Here is a 15,799-nt window from a genome sequence, read left to right as displayed (position 1 = left end):
AGGCAAACACGTTCTGCAAGAGGCCCTTAGGTCGGGGTCCTTGTGTAGAGCAGTGAAGGCCTAGGTACGAGCAATGAAGGTACCCTAGGTCCATTTGCTCTGTTCCTTACAGAAGAGATCTAACCAATAGCTCCCACTGAAGCCATGCAGTGTCACAGGAGCTCAGTCCTTTCCTAAATTTTGCAGTCCAAATTGTTTCCAATGGGTTAAAAGGTATCCCAAGGGAGAATCCTTTGGGACCCGAAGAAGCAGCGTACAGAGGCCACACTCAGAAAAGTAAAGAAGGTCCATTGCCAAATCCCGACTACTGGGTGGCATCCCACGCAGGATATGTCAGAGGTTCCCTTGTATCAAAAGCGACTGGAGGCGTCCCTCAAACAAGACATTGCTATTGATCACAATCCTGCCTTCCAGTGAAGGCATTCCTTCCATAAAAGGCCCGTAGGAGGGCGTCCCTCCCCTACCCCATCGCATCCTAGGCTGCTGATGGGTGCCTGGTGAATGGATTGAAACTACCATGCCTTGAAGGTCGTGCCGTTAAGGTCACGCCTTATTTTGTCTTGCCTTGAAAGTATTTTACCTTGCCTTGAAGAACCAGCTGTTTTTAACCCATGGGGAAAACTAGAAAAGTTTAACAAGGGGGAATTACCAAATTTTGTAGCCTAAGTAATTAGTAGAGTACACTGATGGAAAACAGTAAAGATAGAAATCCATCATGGTCTAAGTGACATTCCAACACAGGTGGTCCTTACAGCCAACTTCCCTAGGAAACGGTCCCTGGTTGGGTTTTAGTTCAATTGGGTACTGGTTTCGGCCAGCTCCGAGTGGAGGTCCCGCAGCCAGAAGCGGCTAGACCAGGGATGAGGAGGGGATCACATTAGATCAATCAGGAGGAAACCTCACACGGGAGTCTTAAGATTGGCAGCCGTGCTAGTCACTTAGGTGGCTGTCCCGTGCCCAAGACAGATGACTTTGTATAAGGACAGCAATAAAGAGAGGGCATCAGGTTTCTGGGTCTTACTACCATCCTGGCCAGGGTACTAACTTCCAGCCAAAAGGCAAGCTTTCTCCTCCCCATAGAGTAGCCATGAGCTAGAGGATTACAGCCTGAGCAGTTGACGTGAAAGTGTTCCAATAAGACCGTACTCCTTGAAGAGCCCCTGAAGTGAGAGTAAAGGAAGAGTAGAGAAAATACCAAGTTTGCACCAGAGCTCAGAGTCCGGATGTGAAGACTCAAAGCCCCACATTTGGGCACCATATGATGAGGTTGTGGAATATAGGTGAGGTTCAGTGGGGTGGAGTCCAGGGCTGATGACCAAGAAAGAATTCTTGAGGCATCTTTGGTGCAAAATTGGTGGTTTAGTAAAGCACGGGGACAGGACCCGTGGGCAGAAAGAGCTGCTGCCCCAGGTTGTGAGAGGTGGCTGATTATATACCATGGGGTTGGGGGAGGTGAGGAGAAAGGGAGGCTGAGAAAGCACTTTCATATGTCAAAGAAGACTCGCAGGACACTGGAGGCCCTGCCATGGTCAAGCCAAGGCTGTCCACCATCACTGTGTCCTTATCAATGAGCTGCAGATACCTTCATATGTCAAAGAAGACTTGCAGGATATTGGAGGCCCCACCACCATCAAGCCAAGGCTGTCCACACTATCACTGTGTCCTTATCAATGAGTTGCAGGTCCTTTCCTTAGTTTTAGGGCAGCCAGGAGTGCTGAGGAGTGTTGCATACATGGCGGTGGGGGAGGGGGGGACTGTAGGGTGTCAGCTTCTGCTTTGTCTTCAGCTTGCTTCCATTCCCTCATCAGTAGTACATGGGAGTAGTGGAGAAGTAGTATCAGGGCACCCCCCCCCCCAGGAATCACAGAACTTTAGAATGTGCAATTAAATTCTTTTACCCCCAGCCTGTCAAAAATCCATCATGGAACCACATGCACTGGTGGCTCGATGGCATACTGAGAACTGGTGGCCCCCCCATTCGTGCGGCTCTGCGGTTCACCCCTCTCTTCTGTGCTCCCATTCTACTGATCATGAAATTGTATCTTAGTATCTACAACCCTTTCTCTTTTTTTTTAAAGATTTTATTTAGTTATTTGAGAGAGAGAGAGAGCAAGTACAAGTGCGGGGCAGAGGGAGAGGGAGAAACAGCCTCCCCGCTGAGCAGGGAGCCCAGTGCAGGGCTCGATCCCAGCATCCCGGGATCATGACCTGAGCAGAAAGCAGACTGACTGAGCCACCCAGGAGCCCTGCATCTACAACTTTTTCATTAACTCTTTATTTACCTATTCATTTTATCTCCTATCTTCCAATGTTCGGGGTGTTAGCTCTGCATCTAATTCACCTCTATCTCCTCAATGCCTGGCTATTAAACAATCCCAAATTATACCTATTCCAGTGGCACTCAGGAAGGTGTTTTATACAAACCATCTCAACTAAAAAGAACTGTTTCAAGAATATCATTCACCTCGGGGCGCCTGGGTGGCACAGCGGTTAAGCGTCTGCCTTCGGCTCAGGGCGTGATCCCGGCGATCTGGGATCGAACCCCACATCAGGCTCTTCTGCTATGAGCCTGCTTCTTCCTCTCCCACTCCCCCTGCTTGTGTTCCGTCTCTCGCTGGCTGTCTCTATCTCTGTCGAATAAATAAATAAAATCTTTAAAAAAAAAAAAAAAAGAATATCATTCACCTCAATGTCATGAGAGCTTCACATCACAATGCAAATTACATCACTTGATAGAATGATCATCCAGTAGCCGTAAAGGCTATTCTATTAATATATTTCATACAATACCATTAAATGGTATGAGCAAGGGTTCAAAACAACACAATGCTTCTGCAATGAATACAGTCAATTCCAAGTTCCAGAAACCAATGCATCCCCATTCGCACAGCAGTGATGAGACCGCCAGTTGCAAAAAACAGATGCTACAGGTTTCTCTCTGTACCCCCAAGATACAGAAGACAAACGGCAGCACATTGACAGGTGAAGACCATGAAGCCTCTTACTCTAGTTTCAATCAGATAGGGCTAAGTCGGCAGGATGTTACCTATTTATCATTTGACACATTTCCAATTAAAACCACACACGACTGTAACAGGAAGAAAATTTGGTTATAAAAAATATTAATTCAGCATCTTCTATGTTGAATACAAAATATAGAGGTAAGGAGCAGAAAGAATTTTTTTTACCTAAGATACCTGTTTGATTGGCCTTATGGATTGTAAAACAATGCAACATGTTACAACAGTATTGTGTTATCATTCCCAGTTGGCCCATGAGAAAATGGCTTAAGAGGTTAAGTAGTATCTTTTCTAGAAAGTTAATATTAAACATTCTTACATGAGGGAGAGTTCGTCAAAAGCTATCAGAAATAGAGTGACCAAGATGCAAAATATTCCCACTAAGATATAAAATATTCCTTATGAAAAAAATAAAATAAAATATCCCTTATGAATTAAAAAAGATCTATGCAACATTAAAAAAAATTATTAATTGACTTTTTTTACCCAAGCATTGGAGATCCACCTCACCATTCTGTGTTCTCCATATGGATGGTGCAAGGGTTAGGAAAGGCTCCTTTAGCAAAGCCCATTTCGTTTCAAGGGACCAGAGGCATGAGTGTGCTCAGGGCCAGCCCATGCTTGTGCAGCCTGTTGCAGTCTATGGCTAGCAACGCCTAGCAAAGAGCTTCGCACTGAAGAGGCCTCATTCACGTCTCCACAAATCCAGCGCATGATGCCCAGAAACCAGATCAGATCAACCTATTAAATCAAGACAAGCAGAGACTAAGTGGAGAACGAGGACCCTTTCTCCACTGCCATTAGGGTAATAAGAAGCCCCCTGGTCCAGACACCACCTTTGGAAGGAGAAAGAGAGGAAATTCATCCCTGAAAAAAAGAAACTCCAACCCAGAGTCTCAATCTAGAATTGACAATTTATTGCACTGAACCCGAGCAAACTTAAACAACACATTTTAAATAAGAGAGTTAACTTTATGGAAATTTGTAATCCACACAAACACCCCTTGCCAGTGAGCAAGATAAAATCAGTTACAAAAATAGAAAACACTACATTTGTGCTTATTTGAGCTCTAGAGGACGTTCTCTAGTTCACTAAAGAGAGGTAATTCCCAAATCTTCCCAAGTTTTTTTCATCTTATTTTTTTTCATCATGATAGGTGTACTCTTTGATCCCCACCCCCTACTTCCCCAGAGCACACACCTCCCCTCTGATAACCAGCAGTGTGTTCTCTGTGGTTAAGAGTCTGTTTCTTGGTTTGTCTCTCTCTTTTTTTCCTCCTTGGCTCACTTGTTTTGTTCCTGAAATTCTGCATATGAGTGAGAGCATATGTTATTCGCCTGGAGTTTTCTGACTGACGCATTTCACACAGCAATATATTCTCTAGTTGTTGCAAATGGCAAGATTTCATTGTTTTTATGGCTGAGTAATATTCCACTGTGTATACATGCCACACCTTCTTTATCCATTCTTCTATCCGTGGACACTTGAGCCGCTTCCATAATTGGACTATTGTAAATAACGCTGCTATCAACATAGGGGTGCATGCATCCCTTTGAATTACTGTTTTTGTATTTTTTGGGTAAATACCCAGTACTGTGATTCCTGGATCATAGGCTAGTTCTATTTATAATTTTTTGAGGAACCTCCATCCTGTTTTCCAGAGTGGCTGCACCAGTCTGCATTTCCACCAACAGTGCATGAGGGCTCCTTTTTCTCCACATCCTCACCAACACTTCTTGTTTCTTGTGTTTTCGATATTTGCCATTCTGACAGGTGGGAGGTGATATCTCACTGTAGCTTTTGTTTTGTTGGGGTTTTTTTTTCTTCTTCTTCTTTTTTCTTTTTTCTTTTCTTTTTTCTTTTTTTCTTCTTTCTTTTTTCTTTCTTTTTTTCTTTTTTTCCTTTAAGTAAGCTCTATACCGAACATGGGTCTTGAACTCACAACCTCCACATCAAGAGTCGCATGATGTACCTACCCACTGAGCCAGCCATGTGCCCCTCTCACTGTAGTCGTGATTTGCATTTCCCTGATGACGAGTCATATTGAGCATCTTTTCAATGTCTGCCGGCCATCTTTATATCTTCTTTGGAGAAATTTCTGTTCATGTCTCCTGCCCGTTTTTAATTGGATTATTTGTTTTCAGGTTATTGAGTTGTAACAGTTCTTTACATATTTTGGATACTAATCCTTTATCTGATACGTCATTTACAAATATCTTCTCCCCTTCAGTATGTTGCCTTTCATTTTTGTTGATTGTTTCCTTTGCTGTGCAGAAACTTTGTGCTTTGATATAGTCGCAACAGTTTGTTTTTGCTTTTATTTCCCTTGACTCAGGAGACATATGTAGAAAAATATTGCTATGGCTGATGTCAGAGAGATTACTGCCTGTGCTCTCTTCAAGGATTTTTATGGTTTCAGGTCTCACATTTAGGTCTTTCCTGAATTTATAAATGTTCTGAGCTATCATCTCTGTGAAGCATTTTCTGATCCTTCCAGCCAGAAATCACTGCTGTGTCTACTTAATCTGTACAAATGTGCTTACTGTCTCCACATCGGAAACTTCCTGAAAGCAGGGACTGTGTCTTATTCTTCAATGTCTCTTTAGGGCCAAGTAAAGGTGCATGGTAAGAGCTTAATAAATATTGGATAAAGAAACGGAGTGGCACCTGGGGACTCAATTAAGTGTCTGCCTTTGGCTCAGGTCATGATCCCAGGGTCCTCGGATGGAGCCCCACATTTGGCTCCCTGCTCAGAGGGAAGTCTGCTTCTCCTTCTCCTTCTGCCCCTCCCCCTGCTTGTGCACTCGCGCTCTCTCTCTCTCTCTCTCTCTCTCTATCAAATAAACAAATAATAAAATCCTTAAAAAAAAAGAAGAAAGAAACAAAGAAAGAAAGAAAGAAAGAAAGAAAGAAAGAAAGAAAGAAAGAAAGAAAGAAATGGATGCATGAACAAAGGATGAAAAAAACCCTGCAGTTCATAACTCCTGGGGTTCATGGAAGCTAGGAAACAGAGAAGACAAAAATCTGACTAATCACATTCAGCACAGACTAAAGTGGAATCAGATATAAAATATCTTCAACACCCACTCAGGGGGAAGTTCAAATGTGTTTGATTTCTGCACAGAGCTGTACCTCACAAGCTTCTCCAAGAAAAGACTGACAGCATTGCTATCAAAAGTTTGATTGAAGGGTGTGGCATAGGCAGCAACATACCCATCAAATATTCCCTTTCCTAGGTGCTAATGACTAGTTCTGGCCAATGAAATGCAGCTAGGTATCACATGTGCCCCTTCCCAGTGGAGGCAGTGAGAAGCCCAAGGATAACTCTCTAGTCTCTCACTTTCTTGCCCCAGGAACTGCATGTTCCAGATGGGACATCGACAAGATGGCAGAGCCTCAGTCGGCCTGGGTCCCAGAGTTACTAAGGAGAGCAGAGCCCTCCACTGACCACAAATCTGTAGCATGGTGATAAATAAATCTGTGTGTGTGTATGTGAACTACGGAGATTGCTGTGTTAACTTGTTGCACGGCATAGTGTGTAGTCTATTCTGACTGATGTCAAGGAGAAAGAAGACTTGGAAAGAAGATGGAATCTGCCACATAGAGAAGATGTTTCTTCATAGTTTCCTGCGTCCAGGCCTCGTCCTGGGTATTCCTTCCAAGCTGCTCTCTCAGATCTCAGTGTGTTCCTCTGCGGGACTCTGCTGGTTCCCAGTTACCGCTTCTGATTCCCTGACAACCAGATCAAAACCCCCCTTTTAAGAGCAAGTGGACCTGGCTGCATCTCCTTTCTCCTTTTACCTCAGTCTGTGCTCACAGTCACACTCCCATTTCCCTGCTTTCACCTCTCACCATCTTGACCTTAATCCTTAACCATCTCTCCTTTCCTCCAGGTTAGTCAGTCCATCACCTTTGACTTTATTTTCATCCATCCACATTCCCCTACTAAGGAAAAGGCGGGGTGTGCTTTAAACCTCTTCCACTGCTTCTTGGTTTCCTGAGCGAACCTGACTCCTGGGTGTAGTGTTCCATGCTCAGGCTTTAATTACCTTCGTGGCCTTTGGGTAAGAAATAACTTCCCCCTTGGGGCGCCTGGGTGGCGCAGTCGTGAAGCGTCTGCCTTAGGCTCAGAGCATGATCCTGGCGTTCTGGGATCGAGCCCCACATCAGGCTCCTCTGCTGGGAGCCTGCTTCTTCCTCTCCCACCCCCCCTGCTTGTGTTCCCTCTCTCGCTGGCTGTCTCTCTCTCTCTGTGTCAAATAAATAAATAAATAAAATCTTTAAAAAAGAAAAGAAATAACTTCCCCAAATTGCTTCTTTTCCTCAACCCGAGAAAAATGGCACATTCAAAATATATGCCCTTGTGAGCACAGCGCTGGGGCCCCTCCCAGGGCCTGGGAAGGGCCCATACATTGGGAGGCCAGGAAGTTCGGCTTTATTAGCGTCGTGACTAATCCATCTCTGGCCAGAGCCCCGGTAATTAACCAGTCCAGAGCAATCTGAGTTCTTGTGGGTGGTGATTCCTGAGCCCCTTAAATCCAAGGTTAGTGCTAGCACAGTTTGCTCTCCAACCCAGAAGTCAGTTCAAAACCAAATAAAGAAGAGCAGAATCTGAGCATCTGAGCCGTCTGTGGCCGGCACGCAGACCTCAAAGCTAGATGCTCCCACATGGGTGCTCAGTTGCACACGGAGCTTTGGTGCAGCTTAAAGTCCTGACCGCAGACCTGCTTGGAAACACTGAAAATACAGCCACATTGCTTCTTCCTTTTCACATCTAAAAAGTCTGCAAACAGGTTCTCTTTCCTTTATCTTTGAATCCTTCCCCATCTGGGCATGCTAACTAAGGCCCCTGCAGGCTACAGACAGCTACTGAGGTCCTGCAGACCCAAAGGTTGGGGTAAAGCCTATATTCCCTATTTTGCCTCCCAGCTACTGCTACCAGAGTGCCTGAAATTTTTAATTCATTTATTTATGTGCCACTTACTCTTCTAAACTAGATTTGGAGGGGAGTGGCTCTGTATTTCCAATGTCTATAACTTACTAGATGCTTAACTAATGTTTATTGAATGAATAACAGTATGCTGGACACTTAAGAGAAATGATCTTGTGTCAAAAGAGCTATTTTTGAGAATATTACTTAGGTAATTGATGTTTTAGCTTCAAGGGCATAAGTTTCAGCCGTTAACGAATTCTTTTCAAGAACAGAAGCAGCTTATCACCCACGAATGTATCATTAGCAGCAAATGCTGTCAGTCTCTCTGTCTCCAAAGATACATAGGACAAACCACAACATACTAACAGGTGGAAACTTATTACATCTTAATCAGACACCACGGAAGAGAAAGGGTATTTACATATGTATTTATCATTCGGTTGTTTTTCAAGTAAAACCACACAGGAATATCACAGGAAGAAGAGTACTACTAAAAAGGTTCTGTGATACTGTTTATTGATATAAGGTAGAGATTAGAAGTAGTAGAGGAGAAAGCCCGTCAAAATGCTCACATCAAACAACATACATTTTTTAAACCCAGTTGTAGTCCTCAAAGGAGAAAGAAGGAAGATCCCTGAATGAGATGGTTAAGATCATGGAAAGTCCTTTGGCACCCCCTGCTGTTGGTCCAGGGTTGGCAATACCAAATGGTTTGGATTCCCTAGATAGCTGACGTTTTTTCTTCTTCTTACGGAAACATCTGCATATGATGTTTTCTTCTTCTGTTGGGTCATTTATTCAACCAAAGAGATTGAGATTATTTGGTTCTTTTTTAAACAAACAAACAAACAAACAAACAAAAAAGTGTTGCCTTGAACTAGCTGTTTAAACTGAGAAGAAGCAAAAGGCAGAGAATGAGGACCCAAGGATGAGTTCACCTCCCTTTGTATCTTGGGTGTGACTTGTGCTTTCTTCTAACGTGATCCAAACAACGCAGGGTAACTTGAGCTGAGAACCAGCAGAACGTAAAAGAATTTCAAATATGTAATGGTGGTAGTAGTCGTTGTTGCTACATAGTAGTGGCTGCCAGATGTTGTTAGTGGAGTCAGCACAGGAATTTTTTAGCTGATAAAGCCTGTGTAGTCCAACTTAAAGGAAAAGTGGTTTAAACTCTGTCCTCTTGGAGGCACCTGGGTGGCTCGGTCGGTTAAGTGTCTGGTTCTTGGTTTCCTTCGGGTCATGGTTTCAGGGTCATGAGATCGAGTCCTACAACAGGCTCCACACTCAGTGGGGAGTCTGCTGGAGATTCTTTCTCCCTTTCTGTCTACCCCGCCCCCCCTCTAATAAATAAATAAACCTTTAAACTCTGTCCTCTTGGAAATTTTGGCAATTATTTGAAAATTTTATCGACTTAGATAGATATTAACCCAACTGGAGACAAACACGTTCTTTCTTTGTGACATTTGAGATTAAGCCATCCAGCAGGGATCAGGGGACAAGAGTTCCCAGGCTACCAGAAAAGTTTGGCTAGAGTAGAGCTTAGAGGAGAAACAAAAAGATAGGGCCCCAGTGGCAGCCCTTCATCCAGACAAGGGACCTACTACCTTAGAAGATAGAATAAATGTGTGATTTGCTGGAAACCCTAGAACAAGCTGTTTCAGGTGTTTCATTCTGAGATTGGGGATGGGGTTTTCCCCCTGATTCAATTATGTCTTTTCTTTTCCTTTCTTTGAAATACAAGGCTATCATGAATATCTAGTGACCAAACTTCAGTAATTGTCATCTTTCATTTGAACAAGTGAAGGTTTGCTTTCCCATATGAATGCCCAAGAAAACTGAAAGATGGTGAGTAAAGAGCCCAAGACAATTTCAGGACCCCAAGGGAACGCCAGCCTTTGATTCAGAAGCAGTGTCTGCTGTATATTTTTGGAGAAAAGAAATAGGTAAATTGAATAAAACCAGCCAGAAGAAACTTTGGAGATTCCAGGGCTAAATTCCCTTCAAATACATTATTACAAATTGAAAGATATTTTTTGAAAACCTTCTTGTTGGGATCCTAAGATCTTAAAACCCAAAACTAGAAGTTATGATGGCAAAAATAAATATAAGAACTAAATTTTAATACAAGTTCCCTTGGGTTAAAGAAACTGGTGTATGAATTTCAGATAAACAAGGTTTCTATATACATTCCTCCAATTTTCCCCACAGTATGAAATAAAACAGCAAATGTGGCATTATAGTTTATGTAAGACTGGATTTTGCTTTCTAAAAGGCTAGATTAAATGAAACCTACTAAATTATGTCCACTTGCCTTAGAGATAAAGTCGTTACCTCTGCCATTATTTAACAGTATGTAAATGTGCGTGTATATATATATATGCAAATGAATGTTTAAATACTTCTATGTAATTACTATTTAAATGTAATAATTGAGATAATTAGTATCTTTATATAAGGGTTTTCTTAATCTTAGTCATTAGTACAAATTATGTAGACTGCAAAGTTACCTTTACATCCACAATCTGAGTAAAATTTTAAGTTGCCACATTTCTCTGATAAATTCATTATCAACGGTAATTATATTGTTCACTGAAGCTAGCTTCGATATCATTTCTAAAATCCCAAAATGACTTTAGAACTTTGGAATAATACAATATGGTAATAATTAGTGAAGAATCTATATTTATTTAAAGATTTCTAAAGTCATTAAATTCAATACCTATTCATGTTTTTTTTTAAATGCAACAATCACAATTTTAAAAAAAATCTCTTAGCAAGTGAAGCCTCTGTAAATTGATAAATTGTTTTTACCAAAAAAAAAAAATTACAGCAAAATCATTCTTGTGAAAAATAGGAAGCATTGAATGTACAAGCAAGAACACATTTTTTTTCAGTGACACTTTTTCTTGCTTAAAAATTTTTTCTTTTTCTGCTTTTGAAACGAGTTCTCAATTACGAAATATCAAGCTACACTCAAAACTGCCAGCCACTGGCACACCGCGGAGAAGCTCACAAGAAAGGACAGATAGCAGCGTCAGGTGGCAAGAGGTGGGAAGTGATCCAAGCAGTGGTTAGAAATGTTCATAGGAAACTGGACCTATCCAACGGGTCATGCCTTAATGTTAGCACAGGTTAGACTAGTCACTACCTTGGTGGGTGGCCTCAGTGTGTTTGGGTTCAGATTTCATACGGCAATACAATTTCTTCCAGTTAAGAGTTCTTGGCTTGCAGCAATCACAGGGTGCCTGGAGGGCCCCACACAAGTCTATGAGTTTTTCGAAATGCTGTCGTAGACCTGATAGATGTCCTGAGAGACTTCAGCAGCTCTACACTTCAGCGACAGCATATAATTTGAGTTTCCTGGCTGGATACGTAACTCAGCCAAAATCCAAATACCATCAGTGAGCTTCAGGGATTGGTACAGCGCATCCTGCCCTTCCAAGTTCCTCTTGGCAATAATATAAACATTGTTGTATTGCAATTTGCTGGGAACAGTGTCAGCATTTAAATGACATTCCTTAATCTGCAACTGAAGTTCATTTTCACTGGGAATATCCTTCCATGTGGCAAGGAAGACCCGGTGCTTCATTTTGCCGTCTTCTACAAAAAGCGCATTGAGTGGGATGAGGCAGCTGAAGTAGAAGACATAGATATAGTTTTTCACAGGCACCTGCAGGTTATACAGAGGTTCCGTCTTCATGACTGGGCCCAAAGTGTTGAGAGGCAGGGAGCCATCTATGCTCTGGTTTGGCATCAGCGGTGCATGGATGGCCAGAGGAGTGCTGGGGATGACCCCGAAGCTATTCTTGTTAAACCGGATTGCAAAATGTGTCACGTGCTGCAGAGTTTTGTTGGTGAAGTTCATGCCCATATAAATGTGCCCTTGGTGGTGAGTAAATGTTCCAGAAATCTCCAAGCCTTTACTTTTACTGCAGGCAGCCAGACAGCCTTGGGAGCCACATATCCACCAGGTGCCATGGCTATTCCCGTGGAGAGTTCACACAGGTCATTCAGACCACTGCTGATCACAGCAGGAGTAGGTGAGGGGGCAAAGGTTGAAGGCACTGCTGAGGGGATGAAGGATCGTCCCACCAGACTATCTAGTCCTCCTCCCAAGACTTTTTTTAAGATTTTATTTTTTAAAGATTTTATAAATGTATTTGAGCGAGAGAGAGGGTGCACAAGCAGCGGAGGAGGGGTGGGGGGGCAGAGGGAGAGGGAGAAGCAGACTCCCCGCTACTCCCTGCTGAGCAGGGGGGGGACTCAGGGCTCAGTCCCAGGACCCTGGCATCATGACCTGAGCTGAAGGCAGACACTTAACTGACTGAGCCACCCAGGCACCCCTTTAGGATTTTATTTTTAAGTAAACTCTAACCCAATGTGGGGCTTGAACTTACAACCCCCAAATCAAGAGTCACATGATCTACTGACTGAGCCAGCCAGGTGCCCCAAGAATGAACTCTTTTATTTAATATTCTACTGGAGGCTCTAGGTAGTACAGTATGATAAGAAGGTAATCACAAGGATTGAAGAGGAAGAAATAAAAAGGTCACTGGTTTTCTATGATATGATCATGTATGATCTAAAAGAATATACTGTCAGATTAATTAAACGTATTGATTTCATAAGAAAATTTGATAACTGGATATAAGTTCACTATACAAAAAAAATCAACTGCATTTTCATACACCAGAAATAAACAATTTTAATGCATAATTTAATAAAGACAATAACAATAGCCATAATAAACACAAGTACCTAGAAACGAATCTAACAATTCTAAAACCTTACATTAAAACAATAACAAAGATCTACGTAAAACTGAAAGTTTTAGTTCTGTAAGTTTTACAGAAGAATCATTGTAAAGATCTCAGCTCTCCCAAAATTCGTCTACAAATTAAATGCAATCCCAATTAAAATCTCAATAGGCTTTTTTGTGGAACTTTATAAACTCTTAACTCTTACATATAAATGCTATATGTAGGGGCGCCCTGGGTGGCACAGTGGTTAAGCGTCTGCCTTCGGCTCAGGGCGTAATCCCGGCGATCTGGGATCGAGCCCCACATCAGGCTCTTCCACTATGAGCCTGCTTCTTCCTCTCCCACTCCCCCTCCTTGTGTTCCCTCTCTTGCTGGCTGTCTCTATCTCTGTCAAATAAATAAATAAAATCTTTAAAAAATAAATAAATAAATAAATAAATAAATAAATAAATGTTATATGTAATGTTATATAATATATATATAATATATATATAAATAATATATAAATAAATAAAATATAATATATATAATAAATACATATAAAATAAATATATATGAGCAAAGTCTCAAGACTTTGTTTTTAAAAACTTAAAATGAACAAACTGAGAGAAGAGACTTTCTCTGAAAGAAACAAAGACTATGACGAAGTTAGATAACGAAGACAAGCAGTTTTGGCATAGGGATAAATAAAAAGATAAATGAAACTGAATAGAAAGGCAGAAGTAGATCCATATGTATGTGGGCTCTGGAGAGATGACTAGAGGAAGCATTATAAATCACCAGAAAAAAGAAATTGTTCAATGCATGGTTCTGGAGTGCTACAGTAATTAATTTTCCAAATGGGAAAAAAAATTAATTGGGTCTTTACCTCACACAATATGTGAAAAAATCAATTTGAGATGGGTTAAAGTTTTAAATGTGAAAATCAAAGCATTAACATTTACGGAATAATATATAGGATATTTCTAGACGTTGAGGTAGGCAAGGACTTTTTTTATTTACACACAGAAAGCACTACTCATCTTTCTAAGAGTGAGAAATTCAACTACACTAAAGTTAAGAACTTCTGTTAATCAAAAAATACCAGAAAGTTAGTGAAAAGACAAGCCACAGACAGGGGAGAAGTTTTTCGTAATACATGTGGAGTAGTCTCCAGAATATACAAAGATCTTCTTTAAAATCAGAAATAAAAAAGATAAGCCAATGGGAAATTGTGCAATAAACATAAATTAGGCAATTCACAGAAGGGGAAATGTGAATGGCCAATAAACATGGAAGGATGCTCAATTTCTTTATTAATCAGAGAAATGCAAATTAAAATCACAGTGCAATACCATTTCAAAATCACTGTAATGTAAAAATTAAAGTCTAACAATACCGAGTGAGAGAACAAGTTGGAATCCAACAGTACTAAGTGTGGGAGTGATATAGATCAACAGGAATTCTTATACACACGGACAGGTGTATATGATGGAATGGAAATTGGCACACTCACTTTTGAAACAATTCAGCATTACCTTATAAATTAAACACTCAACAATTCTACTCCTTGGCATATACCCAAAAATCGCTTGCACATATGCACGAGGAGACAGCTACAAGAATACTTGAGCAATGATTTGTTGCTTATAGCCAAAAGTAGAAACAACTAAAGTGTTAATCAACAAAAGTTTGAACAAATAATTTGTGGTATACTTGTAAACTGCAGCTGTATGCTGAAATATGAATGAATGTGAAATACAATGTTAAATGAATAAAAGCAGATCCCAGGAAATTACAACAGACTCATACCATTTTTAGAAAACTTGAAAATAATCACACTATTGTTTAGGGAAGCATGCATGAGTGCTAAAAAGTATTTTTATAAAAAGGATAGTGGTTCCTTCTGAGGCAAAGTCAAGGAGAGAAAACAGAGGAGAAGCACAGAGTTTCAATGTTACTGATAACATTCTGGTTGTGATATTGAAGGGAATGAATTTCATTATTGTGCTTTGTAAATTACATGTTAAATGTGTTCTTTGTATCGAATGTTATATAATAAATGATTTTAAACAATGAACAAGAAAGTTTCAGTTACAACTTAGTAACTGATGGGATGTGGGAGTGAGGGGGAGTTGGGAACTAAGGTTTCCAGTCTGGGGAACTGAAGGGAGGTGATGGTTTTCATAATAACTAATTGTATTAGTCAGGAAAAGCTAAATGTTGAAAAAGAAAAACATCACATTAGACCCTTTATGAGAAGGACTTGGACTAAGACTCCATTTGTGTCTGGCTTTCATTCACTCCCCAGTATACCAACCAGGGTCATAACAGCATTTAAGTCCCCTGAAAATCTGAGTATTCTCCTTTCCCTAGTATACGATCACCCTGGTATATGGCCGTAGGTCCCTTGAGAGAGGATCTGGGGAATATTTATTGAATATACTTGTGGTGGCATTGCAAGGTTCCTTTTTAAAGGGAACTATCCTCTCTTTCAATTAATAACTGACACAGATCTGGAACCTGAGGAAGGGATCATGATTTTCCATTGTCATAGCTGACGTGAGTCCTCTGCAGTACTTCCATTGGCTACCCACCTCTTACTCTTAGGAACACCATATGCTATTAATCTTCACCATAGTTTCCTAGGAGTTAAGGGAATCCCCTGATTCCCACCCAACTTCACCATCTACTGTGGTAATTATGCCCACCTTCCTCTCATGCTTAAGTGCTTCCCTACAGCCTCTGCTGTTCTAGAATCCTATTGTTCTACTGATACTAGGAAACCAAGTCTTTTTTTTTTTTTTAAGATTTATGTATGTATGTGTGTATTTATTTATTTATTTATTAGGCAGAGAGAGACGGAACACAGGCAGGGGGAGTGGGAGAGGAAGAAGCAGTCTCCCAGCAGAGGAGTCTGATGTGGGGCTCGATCCCAGAACTCCGGGATCACGCCCTGAGCCGAAGGCAGACGCTTAACGACTGCGCCACCCAGGCGCCCCTAGGAAACCAAGTCTTATACAGGACTCAGTATAGCTTTTCAATCAAGTCTTGAGCCCAGGGACCATTTTCTATTATTCATTTATTGATTGAATTTATTCTTCTT

The 15,799-nt window shown here is 41.2% G+C and overlaps 1 protein-coding gene across 1 annotated transcript in view; it reads right to left on the bottom strand.

The window, feature by feature from the left end:
- LOC123781596 (antigen WC1.1-like) overlaps nt 1-11,819 on the bottom strand; it is an 82,092-nt gene extending 70,273 nt beyond the window's left edge. The window contains exon 1 of the mRNA XM_087855910.1: nt 11,351-11,819. Within this exon, the coding sequence (XP_087712036.1) occupies nt 11,351-11,819 (469 nt within the window). The remainder of the gene's footprint in view (nt 1-11,350) is intronic.
- Nucleotides 11,820-15,799: the final 3,980 nt, after the last annotated feature.

The sequence above is a fragment of the Ursus americanus genome, chromosome 25 (genome assembly GCF_024610735.1).
Source record: "Ursus americanus isolate L20-20 chromosome 25, mUrsAme1.1.p, whole genome shotgun sequence".
Taxonomy (NCBI): Eukaryota; Metazoa; Chordata; class Mammalia; order Carnivora; family Ursidae; genus Ursus; species Ursus americanus.
The sequence above is the reverse complement of the archived record's forward strand: the minus strand, read 5'-3'. Positions and strand labels throughout refer to the sequence as shown.